This window comes from Centruroides sculpturatus, unplaced genomic scaffold, assembly GCF_000671375.1.
Source record: "Centruroides sculpturatus isolate CEXI.00-Female unplaced genomic scaffold, Cexi_2.0 scaffold853, whole genome shotgun sequence".
Lineage (NCBI taxonomy): Eukaryota > Metazoa > Arthropoda > Arachnida > Scorpiones > Buthidae > Centruroides > Centruroides sculpturatus.
The window spans coordinates 301,843-317,609 of record NW_019385032.1 but is presented as its reverse complement, the minus strand read 5'-3'; the positions used below and the strand labels follow the sequence as shown (position 1 = coordinate 317,609).

The 15,767-nt window shown below is 25.1% G+C and overlaps 1 protein-coding gene across 1 annotated transcript in view; it reads left to right on the top strand.

Moving 5' to 3' along the window:
* The window catches only part of LOC111633674, a 70,795-nt gene that overhangs the window by 42,029 nt on the left and 12,999 nt on the right, over nucleotides 1-15,767 (top strand). Inside the window, exon 2 of the mRNA XM_023378286.1 lies at nucleotides 2,177-2,227. Coding sequence (XP_023234054.1) covers nucleotides 2,177-2,227 — 51 coding nt within the window. The remainder of the gene's footprint in view (nucleotides 1-2,176; nucleotides 2,228-15,767) is intronic.

Sequence of the window (15,767 nt, the reverse complement as noted above, 5' to 3'; positions counted from 1 at the left end):
TTTAAATTAATAGCAATTTTGAATACATCCTATTATGACAGGACATTAATGCAATATTATTGTAAAATAACATTAAAATTTTTACCTTAAATAAATTTTTTACTTCTAACAACTGTTTAAAATAATTAAATACAAATATTTATTACAAGATTCTAACATTATGCCTTAAGATTGTGCAAAATATGTATTATTCTAACCTTATTTTCGTGGGGAATCCCCATTACTCTCACGAAAAGAACTTTCTTTAATTTTAGATTTTAGAACCAGGTGGAATAGCTTACTAAACATGCTGGAAAGATTTTTATTACTTAAAGATGTTGTCCGAAAAAGTCTAGAAACCTAACCTAACCTAACCTAACCTAATCTGGATTATTTTGTACAAAAATTAGATCAAAATTAGGAGATAAAACTTTAAATAATTTAAGTTTCTTGAGAAGTTATTTTTTAAAAAAATGGTAATAAATAAAATGGTATTAGGTACTATATATTATTTCTGTATTATTTTTATTTTTCTGTATTATTTTATTTATGTTTCTAAAAGTTATTATTATAGTTTGTTTAGAATAACACTTTAATTTTTATATTTTTTATATTTTATATCTTTGAAATAAAAAAATGTGAAATGGAAATCAAAATTACTTATATTTTTTTATCACCTTAATTTTATTTTTCAGGAAAAGAATTTACCGGTAAACCGGTATTTTAATTTTCATTTACCGAATTACCGGTAAATAAAAAAAGTCGGTAAATTTACAATCCCTACAACAGTTGCTATACCGCATAACTTCTCGTGAAAATATTATCCTCGCCGAAATAGTAATAATGTATCAATTTTGTTTAAAGATTTAAAATTAATGTCAAGAAATCATAATAAAAGGTAATTTTTGTTTACGATTATTGGATTGCTTTTGTTTATCTTTGTGTAACTATTGGAAATTAAAAACTGCTTTATTGTTAGAATGACTTTCCTGCTTCTCAAATGTCGCTTATTTCAAAGGAAATAAGTATATAATATTATTTTCTCGTAATATTTTTATTGGATTCTGTTATTATTTTATAATAAAAACATATTTTAATATTACAATTAAAACATTAGAAACAACTTAGTAATAAGATACAAATTATGTGTTTGCTTTTTGTACTTAATTCTAATATTCTTACCATAACGCATGGTCCTGTATATTAATTATGATAAAGTGTTATTATATTTTAATAAGAATAATATTTAATTAACGTTATTTATATTATTATTATTTTCGACTATGACAACTTATTTGAATATATTCTCACCATCTGTCGAATGATTGAATACAGTAATAACAACGTGATAATAATAAATATTATGCTCTTCAAATAATAATGTAAATTTAAAAATTAGAGAGATTTATATTATAATTTTGTAAAATATTTTTACTCATAGTAGAGATGTACTGTACACGAGAATTGTGGATTTCTTTCATTTCCTGACACGTGTCTTCTCCTCCTTGATGTAGGAAGCATGACTCACAGCATAACAGTCTTATTAAACAAATGAATAGAATATACTATTTATATTTAAGGGTAAATAAATACGTTCAAATTGATTTTTTCCTTTTCTGTCAACATACTCAGAGATGGCCGAACACATTTATTTTTACAATTAAGTACTCATTTTTAAAGATGTGTAATACTATTACATGAACTACTTAATGAATGATATTTTAATTAAGTATATTTATCTTCGTTCTGAAATCTGCAACAGAATGAGTTTACACTAATAAAACATTAAATTATTTTATGAAATGATAAAATTAATAGCATCGACAGCGGCAATTATGGAATTAATGTGTATATTTGATTACATTACAGTCTTGATCTTGAACGTTGTCATGATAACTAACTTTATTTTCGATATATATCGATTTAGAATAAATAAATGTGCAGGGTATTTTCTTTGTTTCTAATTATCTTAACCTGATTACACTTTTTATGTCGAATTAACAGATTCTAGATTTTTAAAAAAAGATGTAAACTTAACAAAATCGTTATTAAAGCTAATAAAATAATTAGCAATCTATCTTTCAAATTTTAATTTAATTCTACATAACTAAATAAAATTTAATGTAATTTAGTTTTCATTTAATTTAATTTTTGCCTCGATACATGCCTCACATTAATAAAAATACTAATAAAATTTATTCTTAAGACAGATTCTTCAAAAATTGGATGAACGTCTTCAACAATTGGGGTAAATATAATTAAATTAAATTATCATATTAATTAAAGATAGATGATAAATTAATATTTGTAGAATATTTTACTATAATAAAAACTTTTGATTCGATTTTCAATTGTTGAAGTAATTAAATTACAATGTAGGAGTTTAAAGATTTGTATCAAGTTTAAATTAGCTTATCATATTTTCAGACAATGCACTAATTACTAATTCATCTACTAGTTTGGATATTAATAGTGAGATAATTGTGATCAATTCTGTGATTAATTTTAATAAATTTATATACTTTGAAATTATCCTTGAATCAACAATGCAAGGAAAATGATATCTAAATATTATTTATTACTTTAGAAATTTATCTTTGCTTTTATCTTTAATTAGAATTCCATTAACAGAGGAAATGTAGTTATTTTTAATGTTTTAAATCATCGATAAATATAACATTTGCATTTAAACTTATTTATTTTATATGTTAAAAATTACATTATTAAATAATCAAGAAATTAATGCTAAAGCAGAAGATACGCTAAAGCAGAAGATAGAAGATAAATTTAGTTACGCAAATTAAAAATTTAATCAAGTACACCCTTGTTTTACACAATAGTGTAAATATTTGTTATCAATTAATAGTTGCACGTGCTCAGCATTGAGGGGATGGTTGAACTCTGTACGGTATTTTTTAAATGAGTTGAATAGTTACGTGGCTTTAAGTTGGTGAGGGTGATAAAAACAATAGTCTTAGTAACTAAAATGTACATTTATTAATCTTCTTATTTACAATGCGAAACCATAATGTTGTGTTAACGCTTGCTCGGGCTTAAGAGGTGTGGGCGTTAAGGATGTTTCGGAGGTGGGGACCCAACAGTCTATTTTTTAGTGTTGAAGAATAGTCGTGCCAAATTTGATGCGGATACGTTGAACGGTATAGAACTGATTACCTAACAAACATACATACTGTGCATACATATTTTGACTTAATTAAATTAATTCGGAATTGCGTTGCTTAAAATAAAAATAAGAATTCAATTAAATATCAGGAATTCTCATTCTTCAATTTTCGCTATACAATCATCTTCATATACTTCAACCAATTTTCAACATCTATTAAAACTGATATTTTATCTTGTTATATCATTTTATAAAAGAAAATATAGAAAACTTTTAGGTAATTTTTCATCTGCAATAATGCTAGTAAGACTAAATGCTATTTAATAATACTAATCTTTGTTGCATCGATTTTCTTAATTATAATTAATATTACACTTTCAATTACACTTAAGTTTATTTAAGAAATTTTTCAACAAAGCGGGAATTTCCTATTTAAAAAACAAACAAGTTTTCTCAGTTAAAATTATTAATGTTTGAACACGGATTACATTGATAATTTTAACTGAGAAAACTTGTTTGGTTTTTAAATAGGAAATTTCCTCTTTGTTGAAAGATTTCTTAATAAATAAACTCAAGTATAATTAACTGTGTAATATTAGCTATTTGATATTAGCCTACTGTTTAAAGAGCACAAATTTAGATCGGAAATACATCAAACCTTTATAATCCGAAAATAGCTCATATATTATTTTGCCAAATTAAAATACACAGGCCTATATATAATAAAATAAATTTTCAATAAAAAATAGCAAAAATTAAATAATTCGAAACTAAACGGTATTAGAAGTATTTTTTTTCTATCTTTCTTCTAATGTCATAAGGAAATTTCACAGTTCTTTTACAGTCTGCTTTGAATAGTTTGTTTTAAACATATTTCCACTTCTTCATATAATTAATTAAATTACTAAACACGTTTGATAAATAACACAAAAATTTATATAATAACATTAATTTATATCACAATTTTACATTATAAGCTTAAGAACTTTATTACTATTTTAATTCCCCAATAAATTATAGTTTTAGATGAAAAATGGTAATATACATAAAGGCAAAATACATATTTTTATTTATATAAATTAGATAAATTCGTTTCAATTTAACAAATAAATTGGCCTTTTTTATATTTTCTTGAGTATTACTATTATGTTCTTTATATATAGGCCTATATATATTATTTATAGTACCATTCTCATAAACATGTAGGTACTTACTTGTTAGTGAAATTTCGAACTTAGTGGTTTACAAGTAGCCTATTTTGAAAATTTGAAAAATGGATATTTAATAAAGAGAAAATCATAAATAATTAAATCACTCTTTTTTTATTCATACTTTACTTCCTTTTAAAGTTGTGAATATGTAAGATATGGCTTAAAATAAGAAATGTATTTTAAAATTTGTTTTGATTTCAATACATTTTATTTTAACTGGTTTCAAGCTAGAAAAATCCTAACTTAAATTATTTAAAAATAACGGAAATTAAAACCATAGTAATGGCTATGAAGCAGAACATATTTAAAGAGAGATTACGTCCACTCTGAGGAAATGAATATTTAAAGATACATATACTTTTATTGAGAATTTTCTAAAATGTAAATAAATTATTCTAACTTAATTTTAATATATTTATTTGTTGTTTTAAGAGTGTATATTTTCTTTGTGTGTATTTTTGTAACCAGTAAAATAAATTTAAGTTTTATGGTTAATTAATTTCAATTTGTCTTTTGGTCGTCCCTTAGGAAATTTCCTACATCCACCCCCGCTTTCAATGCTAAATAGAATAGAATTTTTATGTATTCTATAAATGAGGCTCATTTAGACCAATAGAGCAAATTTTGAATAACATTTGAAGCACCTTTACTAGCATTTTGAATAGATGACTTTGATATTGTACAGTACTGTACATACTATAATTACTTTTTATATATAATAAATATATAATTTATATACATCTGCATTGAAATTTGAGTGGGGAACTAATGTGATTAATGTGTAAAATACACCCGAATAACTTTTAATTCTGTTAATTTCCTCGGAAGAAATAAGAGATTATGTATATATATTAAATATAACAATAAATTAAATAAATACATATAAAATTTTGTAATATCACAATTATTATGAGATACCACTAATTACAAAAGTAAACTCTAATTAAAACTATCTATTGTATTTTCTAGTTCACATTCTGTGATAATACCTTTTACTTTCCTGGCTGCTATGTATACATAACACGGAAAAATATTGGAATCGTGTCAAATTTGATCTCCGGAATTTTGCAAATATCGACGTTTTGAGACCCTCTAAACCCAAACATGACAAAAAACAGGAAAAAATTTTATGCACGTATGTAAGGGTGTTAATTCATATTTCGTTTAATATCTCAGGATGGTGTACAGATTAAATAACGAAATTTGCCATAGTAGTTTGTATATAAGGGATATTAATGCTATTAAATTTTTGTGGTTGAAGAATAAGGGAATGTGGAGATAGAAGAGGGTCGTTTGTCATATCTGCAGTAGAGTCGGACTTAATAAAGATTTTACTCGTTAGTAACATTTACAATATTTTTTTGTAAAACTCATCTCTACCCTAAAATTTTGCCTTTTAAAAATAATTAATAGTATAAAAGTTATTTTTAATAAAATGCTGATAAAAACAGGGAAAGTTAAGCAACTCGTTGCTGGATTTTTTCAATTATAAATACATAGCTTCAGGGAACTAATTTCATTCATTCATATATTTTTATAACTAGATTTATTTTAATTGTGAAAGTTTCTTTTCAAACATATGATTATAATATTGCTGTATCATATCTTTGATGCTTATTAAATACATATAAACAAGCCTCTTATTATTGCGTGTATACACCACTTAACAGATTTACGCTTTTAAGATAAGAATGTAGACTAAAATTAATTTATGTAACAGCATGGCAGCCCTTACATATTTCATTAAAATATCAGTAAATAAAGCTAAACGTGACATACGTAATAAATTTCTGTAATTATTCAAGTTTTGTAAGTGTCTGTCAAATAATTAAATGTCAGAAAAATGAGTTTCTCTATATTAAAACCTCTACTGTTAGAAATAAAATTTTCTTTTTCAAGATTAATATATATATATATATATATAATACTTGATATAAATTTAGTTATTGATTCTACAAATCATTTGTGAAAAAGTATAAATTGACAATTTATATGCTGTATACGAATATTTTATATGCATTGAAGCATGATGTAAAAACATGACTTGCATGGTTAAAAATAGATCAAAATTAATTTAGTTACAGTTAATAAGCAGTCATCTGTATCAGAATATTTTCACTGTTAATTAATTAATTAAAATTCAAAATCAAAGATTTTCATGCTTTAAAAATGCTAAAATATATATCATTTAACACAGATTATAATTGCTGTTTTATATAAATTTATTTTAAATTCTAATCTTCCAAAAATGAATTTTGATGTAAAAGAAATATTTTCTAAAATAAATAAAAATTAGACAATATTGTATCAAAATAATTTTAATGGAAACAAATATCAACAGCATTCAAGAGAATACTATTAAACAGGATTTCTTTTATCTATAAATCTTATAAACAGTCATCAGTTTATTGCATCATACATTACTTTTTAACATTTAAACATCATGCAACTTAATTCATAACATTGATGGTAACAATAAACTTGTAACAAATGACTACTTCTGTATGATCGCACAATTTGAAGTAAAACTGTGGAATGACTAATTAAAAGATATCTGTTGTATTTGGCACATTAATAAATAAAATAACAATCCTAAAAACAAAGATAAAATTTGTANAAATATAAATAAATAATTATTATAGAATTCTTTTTATTTTTATTAACTTAATTTTTATTGTTATTGTTGTTAAGTTATTTATATATATTTTATTGAGATAGCTCGTTCTACGATACGACTTGGTGGTAATTTCTTGTAATTAATTGGCTATCTACTTTGAGTTTTTTTAAATAAATAGTTTTGTTAATAGAATTAAATACTCTATTAAAAAATTAAGAAATGTATAAATAAAATTTATAAGACAAAACGAAAAAAAAATCATCAGAATCTGAAACATCAAAAATTCAAATTTGAAATATTTTAGTAAAAAAAAAATATAAGGTTTTATAGTATAATTTAATAAATAAGACTTTCCTCCCCAATATTTTTGCATTTTTGAACTCATGGAGCCTTGAAACTCCAACAAATTCAAACAAAATTCGTGGGTTCTTTTTTCTATATATGTGGATATCAGTGTATGTGGGGAGAACGATTTTAAAGCTCATTAACTCCTGTACTTTTTGTCGAAAATTTCTGAAATTTTGCAGGGAAAGTTGAGCATTAGGGATATTGATACTATTAAATTTTGGTGGTTAAAGATTAAAGGAGTGCGGATTTAGAGGAGAATCGTGTGTCGTATCTCGAGTGATGTCGGACTTAATGAAGATTTTACTCGTTATTAACATTTGCAATTTTTAATAAAACTTATCCCTCTCTTCAAAATTAAACTTACATTTTATAAAAATTAATAAAAGATTTTTGTAATAAATCTCATAACAGATGGAGCCACAGATAATTTTAAGTCTTTCCGGAAAAGTTAGCCAATTCGTTGCTGGATTTTTTTAAATTTAATTATCGATTGAATTTAAAAACAATTCATTACAGTTGATATTATTTTTAAAATTAATATGTAGTAATTAATAGCTCCTTACTGTTTATTAGATTCTATTATAAATCGCTATAAAATTTAATTTTGTTAAATTCCGAGTAGTTTTCAATAGTACACAAAATAGACATGGAAGTATCGAAATCAATAGAACACTGTGAGAATACAATATTGATTTATTTGTTGAACACCAAACTCTTCTGTAAATAAAATACTTCTTGTATATAAAAACATTACTTATTTCTTGAATTACTTAACCATTTAAATATTTTAATATAAAGTATTAAGTTCATTCAGTTTTAATTTAAAATAAAGTTTTAAAATGTTTATAAAGTTTGTTCCTTTTTTGTATCTAGGAAAATTAATTAAAAGTTTATATTCTAATAAATCTACAGAGTTTAATTTTTTTAGCTAAAATATAAATTTTCATTATTTACTGTTAAATACATTCAAATTTAAATACATTTATATATTTCTAAACTCGTGTTTTCGGAGCGGGATCGTTATTTCTGTATTGATTATTCTTAAATAAAGAAATACAAACTTCAAAAAACTATTGAAGTGTCTCACACTTTCTTTTCTCGTATATTTTTACAATAAATAAAATAACTATTTATTTTTTTCAAACTTTCTCTTATCATCATTAGATTTCAAAAGTTTTTAATTTGGAGTAAACAAATTTTATTTAATTTTCGCTAACAATTTTTGGATTTTGTTATTTTAAATTTTTTTATTATTATCATAAACATACTGTAAATAGATAATTGGGCTGCAATTTGAAAAATGCAGCCCAATTAGCTATAAATTTCCACTGGTATGTGTCTGTCCTTCCTCCTCCCTTAATCTCGAGAAGGAAGCTAGATAGATGAGAGTCGAGACCAGATACGGAAAACTTCGGGACAGAAGGCCCGAATAACTATATAGGAACTTCCGGTTCAAACGGGAAGTTAAGTGATTCAATACAAAATTATCTGCAGAACGGAGTTAGATAAATGACTGGCATAAATCTGATGTTATCAGAAAAAGTATGATGTACAGGAGCAAGACACTATAAAATCGAAAGCATATATTTTAAATTAAATTTTAAAATATGATTAAAAATTGCAGCTTTTATCGTTATTATAGTTTAAATTATGTTAATTCTTTATACATATTTAAATATATACAGTAATTTTAAATAAAGTAGAGATGTTTTATTTAAAGACGTTTATATTTTTCAAGATGACATAAGTATAATCTTATATCTAAATTCTGTTACAATTTTAATTCTTATAACAATGCCCTTAAGATAATATTGACGTTTTGTAACAACATTTTCTTGAAATGTTGTTCCCAAAAGGCAAAGACGTTTTACATCTCACTTTTTCTCCTGTAATAAAAAAGTGAAAAATGCAGTATATAATTTATCTATTATAATAATTGCAGTCATGTATAATTTTTTATCATATCAAAATAAATACTGAGTAAAATTTAAATCTTCTTGTAACTTTATTTACAAGTATGACAGGTCATTTTTACAATATAACAGACTCCAGAACTGCCATGACTCTGATGCTATCAGGAAAAGTATGATGTACGGTACAAGGGCAAGACACTACTAAAATCGATTTATTTAATTTTCTTTATGTAACAAATTGTTTTATATTACTTTAAATGTTTAATAATAATAATAATAATAATAAATGTATATAAACGAGTGCAATGGCGTTGAAATTGCCACGTGCTACAACTAGAAAACTTATGGGTTCCACTCTCCATTTTCTCTGCTTCACTCGTGTTACATCTTTGTTTGCTAATGTTAATGCTATTTGTTGTAGTCTGGAATTACAGATTTTCTTACAGGCAACAACGATTTCTTTAATTAAAAAAATAATTTTACTTTACTATATTTTACTTCTTTTCTGCTTGCTTATTGCCGTAACTAACCTTTGTTTTCTTACCATTAAATAATTAATTGTATAATATTTAAGTATTTGTTTCATTCATGTCGTATTTGCTTTTATCAATTCGTATTAGTTCCTTTTTTATGTGGGTGAATACTTTCATTTATTTTATTTCATTGAAATTATTGATTGATAAGTAAACTACTTACGAACTTGTATCGGGTGAGAGAGCTATTTCAGAACAAGTTTCAAATTTCAAAGTAAAAGACAAAGGAAAAATTCATCCCTATTTATCAGGATTCGTTCCAAGAATGACCTGTAAATCGAGATTAATGTCTGTCTGTCCGTCAGTCTGTCGTTCCTTAATCTCGAGAACGGAATTAAATAGATGAAAGACAAATCTTGAAAGCCTTGGGCGAGAAGGTTTCCATTAACTATATTCGAACTACCTAATTAGACCGGAAGTCATGTTATTGTAATGCAAATGTTTTTCCCTGAAAGGTGTTAGATAGATGACTGGCACGAGTCTATTGCTAAAGGAAAAGTATGATGTACAGAGCAAGTCACTACTGATTTGAGGTGGAGAGCATATATTTTAAATATATGGGTATGATTAAAAGTATGATTAAAAATTGCAGCCCGACATTGTGACGATGACGATGCCATTTCAATATTATTTTCTTAATAGCTATACAATACTTTGTACTTTCAACGTAATTATTTCTTTATTATTTAATAAAAATGTTCCTATAATGCAGTTATTAATATAAAAATAAATATTTTTGAATATTTTCTAGTTAAATTAAGCATTTCTTAAAATTATTTTCGTTAAAAGGAAATTAAAAATAATTTTAAAAAAATATAGGCCTATATATTTAATAGTAATTTTTCGTTTATTTTAATCTCGATTATTTTAAGAAAGTTGAAGTAATTATTTTTTAATGTATTCATAGTATAATGTACTAATATTAAGTTAACGATGAATAGTGGGTTATATATTATTAAAGTATATAATTTATTTTGTAATTTAAATTGAAAAATTGTTGGTTTTTAAAATATTTTTCCAAGTAAATATATTTTATTATATTTTAATCGAATTTTTAATTTAAATTATCACTTCAGATTATAGACATAAAAATGTTCTTAATAAGTTTTTGAAAGAAAGTCAATTTATAAAGGAATAAATAATATTTTTCAATATAAAAAATTTAAATTTCATTGTAAAAACATATATATATATATATATATAATTATAAAAGAAACTCTGTGTGAAAGTTTCTATAACGCCGAAAATATACAGCTTTTCTTTTTCAGAATGAAAAAGAAAAGCTGAAAATTAGTCATAACTCATATAAATTCAGCAAATTCAGCTATTCTTCTTATCATTTAATCATAATCTCATGTCAAAGTACATGATGCATCCGGCCTTAAGTGGACCAGTGGTCAGTTGTAAAATACACTTGTACTTAATTATTTAATTAAAATTAAATAATGAAAACGTGCTTAGATTATATTACTTTAAAATTAATCGTTTCTAATATATGAAAACATGTATTGATTAATAATAAATCTTTAAGAAACAAGATCGTAATTAAATCTCAAATGATCGCTTTTTAAAATTACAATTTGAATTTTAATGATTTTTGGGTAAATATTGTTTAAAGGATAATTAATTAAATGCAATTTATCAATAATTTTAAGGTTTGGGCTACAATTTAAAAAAAATAAATTTCCACTTTCATGTCTGTTTGTTTTTCTGCCCTTTTTTAATTTCAAGAACGGAGTTAGTCAGATGAAAATCGAGACCGGATATGGAAACCATATGTGCAGGAGGTCTTGATTAACTGTACACGAACTTCCCTTATATACCAGAAGTCACGTTATTTCAATTCAAACCTTTTCCCCGGAAAGGAGTTACATAGATGACTGGCACAGCTTTGTTGCTAACAGGGAAAGTATGATGTACAGGGGTAAGCTACTACTCATTTGAGATGGAAAGCATAAATTTTAAATAAAACAAATTAAAAATATAATTAAAAATTTAAATAATATAATATATATTTAATATTATTTAAACTTAAGAATAATTAGTGCAAAGTATAAAATAAACTGTAAATATTATGACGTATCCATCACACAAAGCTTTTTAGAATAGTAAAGAATATTCCAAATTTAAGAATCACTTAGATTTTAATTTCAGAAACTTGTGAAAAATGCTTGAAATTTTAAGTCCTACATTAAATTACATTATATGATAGATCCTAATTTTGTATAGGCCAGTGATGGCGATTTCAGGATAACCGTATTAAATGTTTAGAAAGTATTATATTTTTATAAATTATAAAAAACTTATTTGATAAATTTGAAGAATGCATGTTTAATGTGAAAGCGGATTCCTAAAACTGTCATATGAAGCCTTAAAGATCAATAGTCATGATTCTCAGATAGAAAAAGTATCATTAAGCAAGCAAAAGTTATTGTGATATTGTCATAATGCTGGGTTGCAATTTTTAATCTATTGATTTAAAACATATGCTCTCGATTTTAGTAGTGCCTTGCCCCTGAACATCATATATTTTCCTGATGACAACAGAGTCATGCCAGTCATCTATCTAACTTCGTTCTGGAGAAAATTTTTCAATTGAAATAACGTGACTTCCGGCCCATACCAGAATTTCGTATATAGTTAATCGGAATTCTTGCCCCTGAGCTTTCCATATTTGGTCTCGTCTTTCATCTGTTTAATACCATTCTCGAGATTGAGGAAGGACAGACAACAGGCTGATGCCAGTGGGAATTTATAGGTCTGCAAGTCGAACAGGGGAGTCCATATATATGGGGTGGCTACTCCAAAACTCGAATATAATGGTTTCATTCAGAAAATTGTCAAATGATACAAGCTATGAACCGTTATAAGTCGGTCACTCAAACGTGTAATATAACTTTGTAAATAAATATAATATTTAATTAATTAGTTTATAAACATCTGAAGTGTCTTATTAATTTATAAATTGAGGTCAAAAGTTTAAACTCAATAATTCATTACTTATTTAGGCACGTAGCCGTANTTAATCATAATCTCATGTCAAAGTACATGATGCATCCGGCCTTAAGTGGACCAGTGGTCAGTTGTAAAATACACTTGTACTTAATTATTTAATTAAAATTAAATAATGAAAACGTGCTTAGATTATATTACTTTAAAATTAATCGTTTCTAATATATGAAAACATGTATTGATTAATAATAAATCTTTAAGAAACAAGATCGTAATTAAATCTCAAATGATCGCTTTTTAAAATTACAATTTGAATTTTAATGATTTTTGGGTAAATATTGTTTAAAGGATAATTAATTAAATGCAATTTATCAATAATTTTAAGGTTTGGGCTACAATTTAAAAAAAATAAATTTCCACTTTCATGTCTGTTTGTTTTTCTGCCCTTTTTTAATTTCAAGAACGGAGTTAGTCAGATGAAAATCGAGACCGGATATGGAAACCATATGTGCAGGAGGTCTTGATTAACTGTACACGAACTTCCCTTATATACCAGAAGTCACGTTATTTCAATTCAAACCTTTTCCCCGGAAAGGAGTTACATAGATGACTGGCACAGCTTTGTTGCTAACAGGGAAAGTATGATGTACAGGGGTAAGCTACTACTCATTTGAGATGGAAAACATAAATTTTAAATAAAACAAATTAAAAATATAATTAAAAATTTAAATAATATAATATATATTTAATATTATTTAAACTTAAGAATAATTAGTGCAAAGTATAAAATAAACTGTAAATATTATGACGTATCCATCACACAAAGCTTTTTAGAATAGTAAAGAATATTCCAAATTTAAGAATCACTTAGATTTTAATTTCAGAAACTTGTGAAAAATGCTTGAAATTTTAAGTCCTACATTAAATTACATTATATGATAGATCCTAATTTTGTATAGGCCAGTGATGGCGATTTCAGGATAACCGTATTAAATGTTTAGAAAGTATTATATTTTTATAAATTATAAAAAACTTATTTGATAAATTTGAAGAATGCATGTTTAATGTGAAAGCGGATTCCTAAAACTGTCATATGAAGCCTTAAAGATCAATAGTCATGATTCTCAGATAGAAAAAGTATCATTAAGCAAGCAAAAGTTATTGTGATATTGTCATAATGCTGGGTTGCAATTTTTAATCTATTGATTTAAAACATATGCTCTCGATTTTAGTAGTGCCTTGCCCCTGAACATCATATATTTTCCTGATGACAACAGAGTCATGCCAGTCATCTATCTAACTTCGTTCTGGAGAAAATTTTTCAATTGAAATAACGTGACTTCCGGCCCATACCAGAATTTCGTATATAGTTAATCGGAATTCTTGCCCCTGAGCTTTCCATATTTGGTCTCGTCTTTCATCTGTTTAATACCATTCTCGAGATTGAGGAAGGACAGACAACAGGCTGATGCCAGTGGGAATTTATAGGTCTGCAAGTCGAACAGGGGAGTCCATATATATGGGGTGGCTACTCCAAAACTCGAATATAATGGTTTCATTCAGAAAATTGTCAAATGATACAAGCTATGAACCGTTATAAGTCGGTCACTCAAACGTGTAATATAACTTTGTAAAAAATAACTTATAATATTTATTTAATCAGTTTTTAAACCTTTAAAGTGTGTTATTAATTTATAAATTGATGTTAAAGTTTAAACTAATAACTCATTAGCTTTTATAGGTTTGTAACCGTATTTTCTTTAAAACTTCTAAACCCTTCGTTACTGTTATTTTAAATACAGAATAAAGTGCGCAAATAGTCGGGAATTTTGGTTATTGAATCGGCTATTTTTGTCTTACTTCTCTCCAAAACTAACGACGCTACTGAATATAAAGCACCTGTTTCAATTAAGAATTTTATCAGAAAAATTTAGAAATATTTAAAAACTTATATAATAAAATAAATTTTCAATAAAAAATAGCAANAATGATACAAGCTATGAACCGTTATAAGTCGGTCACTCAAACGTGTAATATAACTTTGTAAATAAATATAATATTTAATTAATTAGTTTATAAACATCTGAAGTGTCTTATTAATTTATAAATTGAGGTCAAAAGTTTAAACTCAATAATTCATTACTTATTTAGGCACGTAGCCGTATTCTTTTTTAAAACTTATAAACCCTTCACTACTATTATTTTTTTACTACACACCTCCAAAACTAACACAAAATTCTGTCTACTGTTCATCACATTACACATATGATGCATTAATAAATAAATTTTCTTGCAAGTTTAGTATTGACCAATGAATAACATTTTAAAATAACTTTTAATACCTACGCAGTAGGATGTGTAGTGTTACATTAGAATAGTAAATATACTACGTAATAATACTATACATAATAGATATAAAATACTGTATATAGTATTATATTTTTGCCATTCTCTTTGATAAGATCGCACCTTGATATGACTAGTTTTCCTAAATTTTAAAAGTGGTGTCTTAAAGAGGTTTTGCTGTAAATTCTAAAATAGTTATGTAGAATCACTTTCTCCTGTGAAAAAGTATAAAGAATAAAACTTTCATTTATTTAATATAAATTATGATTCATTACATTTGATAAGGAATTAATAAGAAAACAAATATTTTCTTTTTATTAATAAATATTTTTGTAATCTTATCTAAATAGCAACAAGTGCACCTTCTTATCTTTCTACTAGACCATATGGCTACGAAAAAATGAATATTATGAATTTTTTTGAAATTTCCCTTCGCTTTTAAGTGATGAATATTCACTTCGTTTCGATTTTCAAGCGATTTTTTTCACTAAATAATTGTGCTTTTCTTATTTGTTAATTATATTTTAAAACATAATCACATATTTATAATAATAATTATTATAATATATTAGGAAGATTCAAGTTTTATAGAAAAATTTTATAACATTTATGTTAATATAATTTCTTTACTGAATATCTTAATAAATACTGCAAAAAAATATATCACTTACAGCGAAATTATTAGGTAAAATAAATACTTTATATACTTAATTCTCAAATAATTATTGTTCTTAAATCATACAA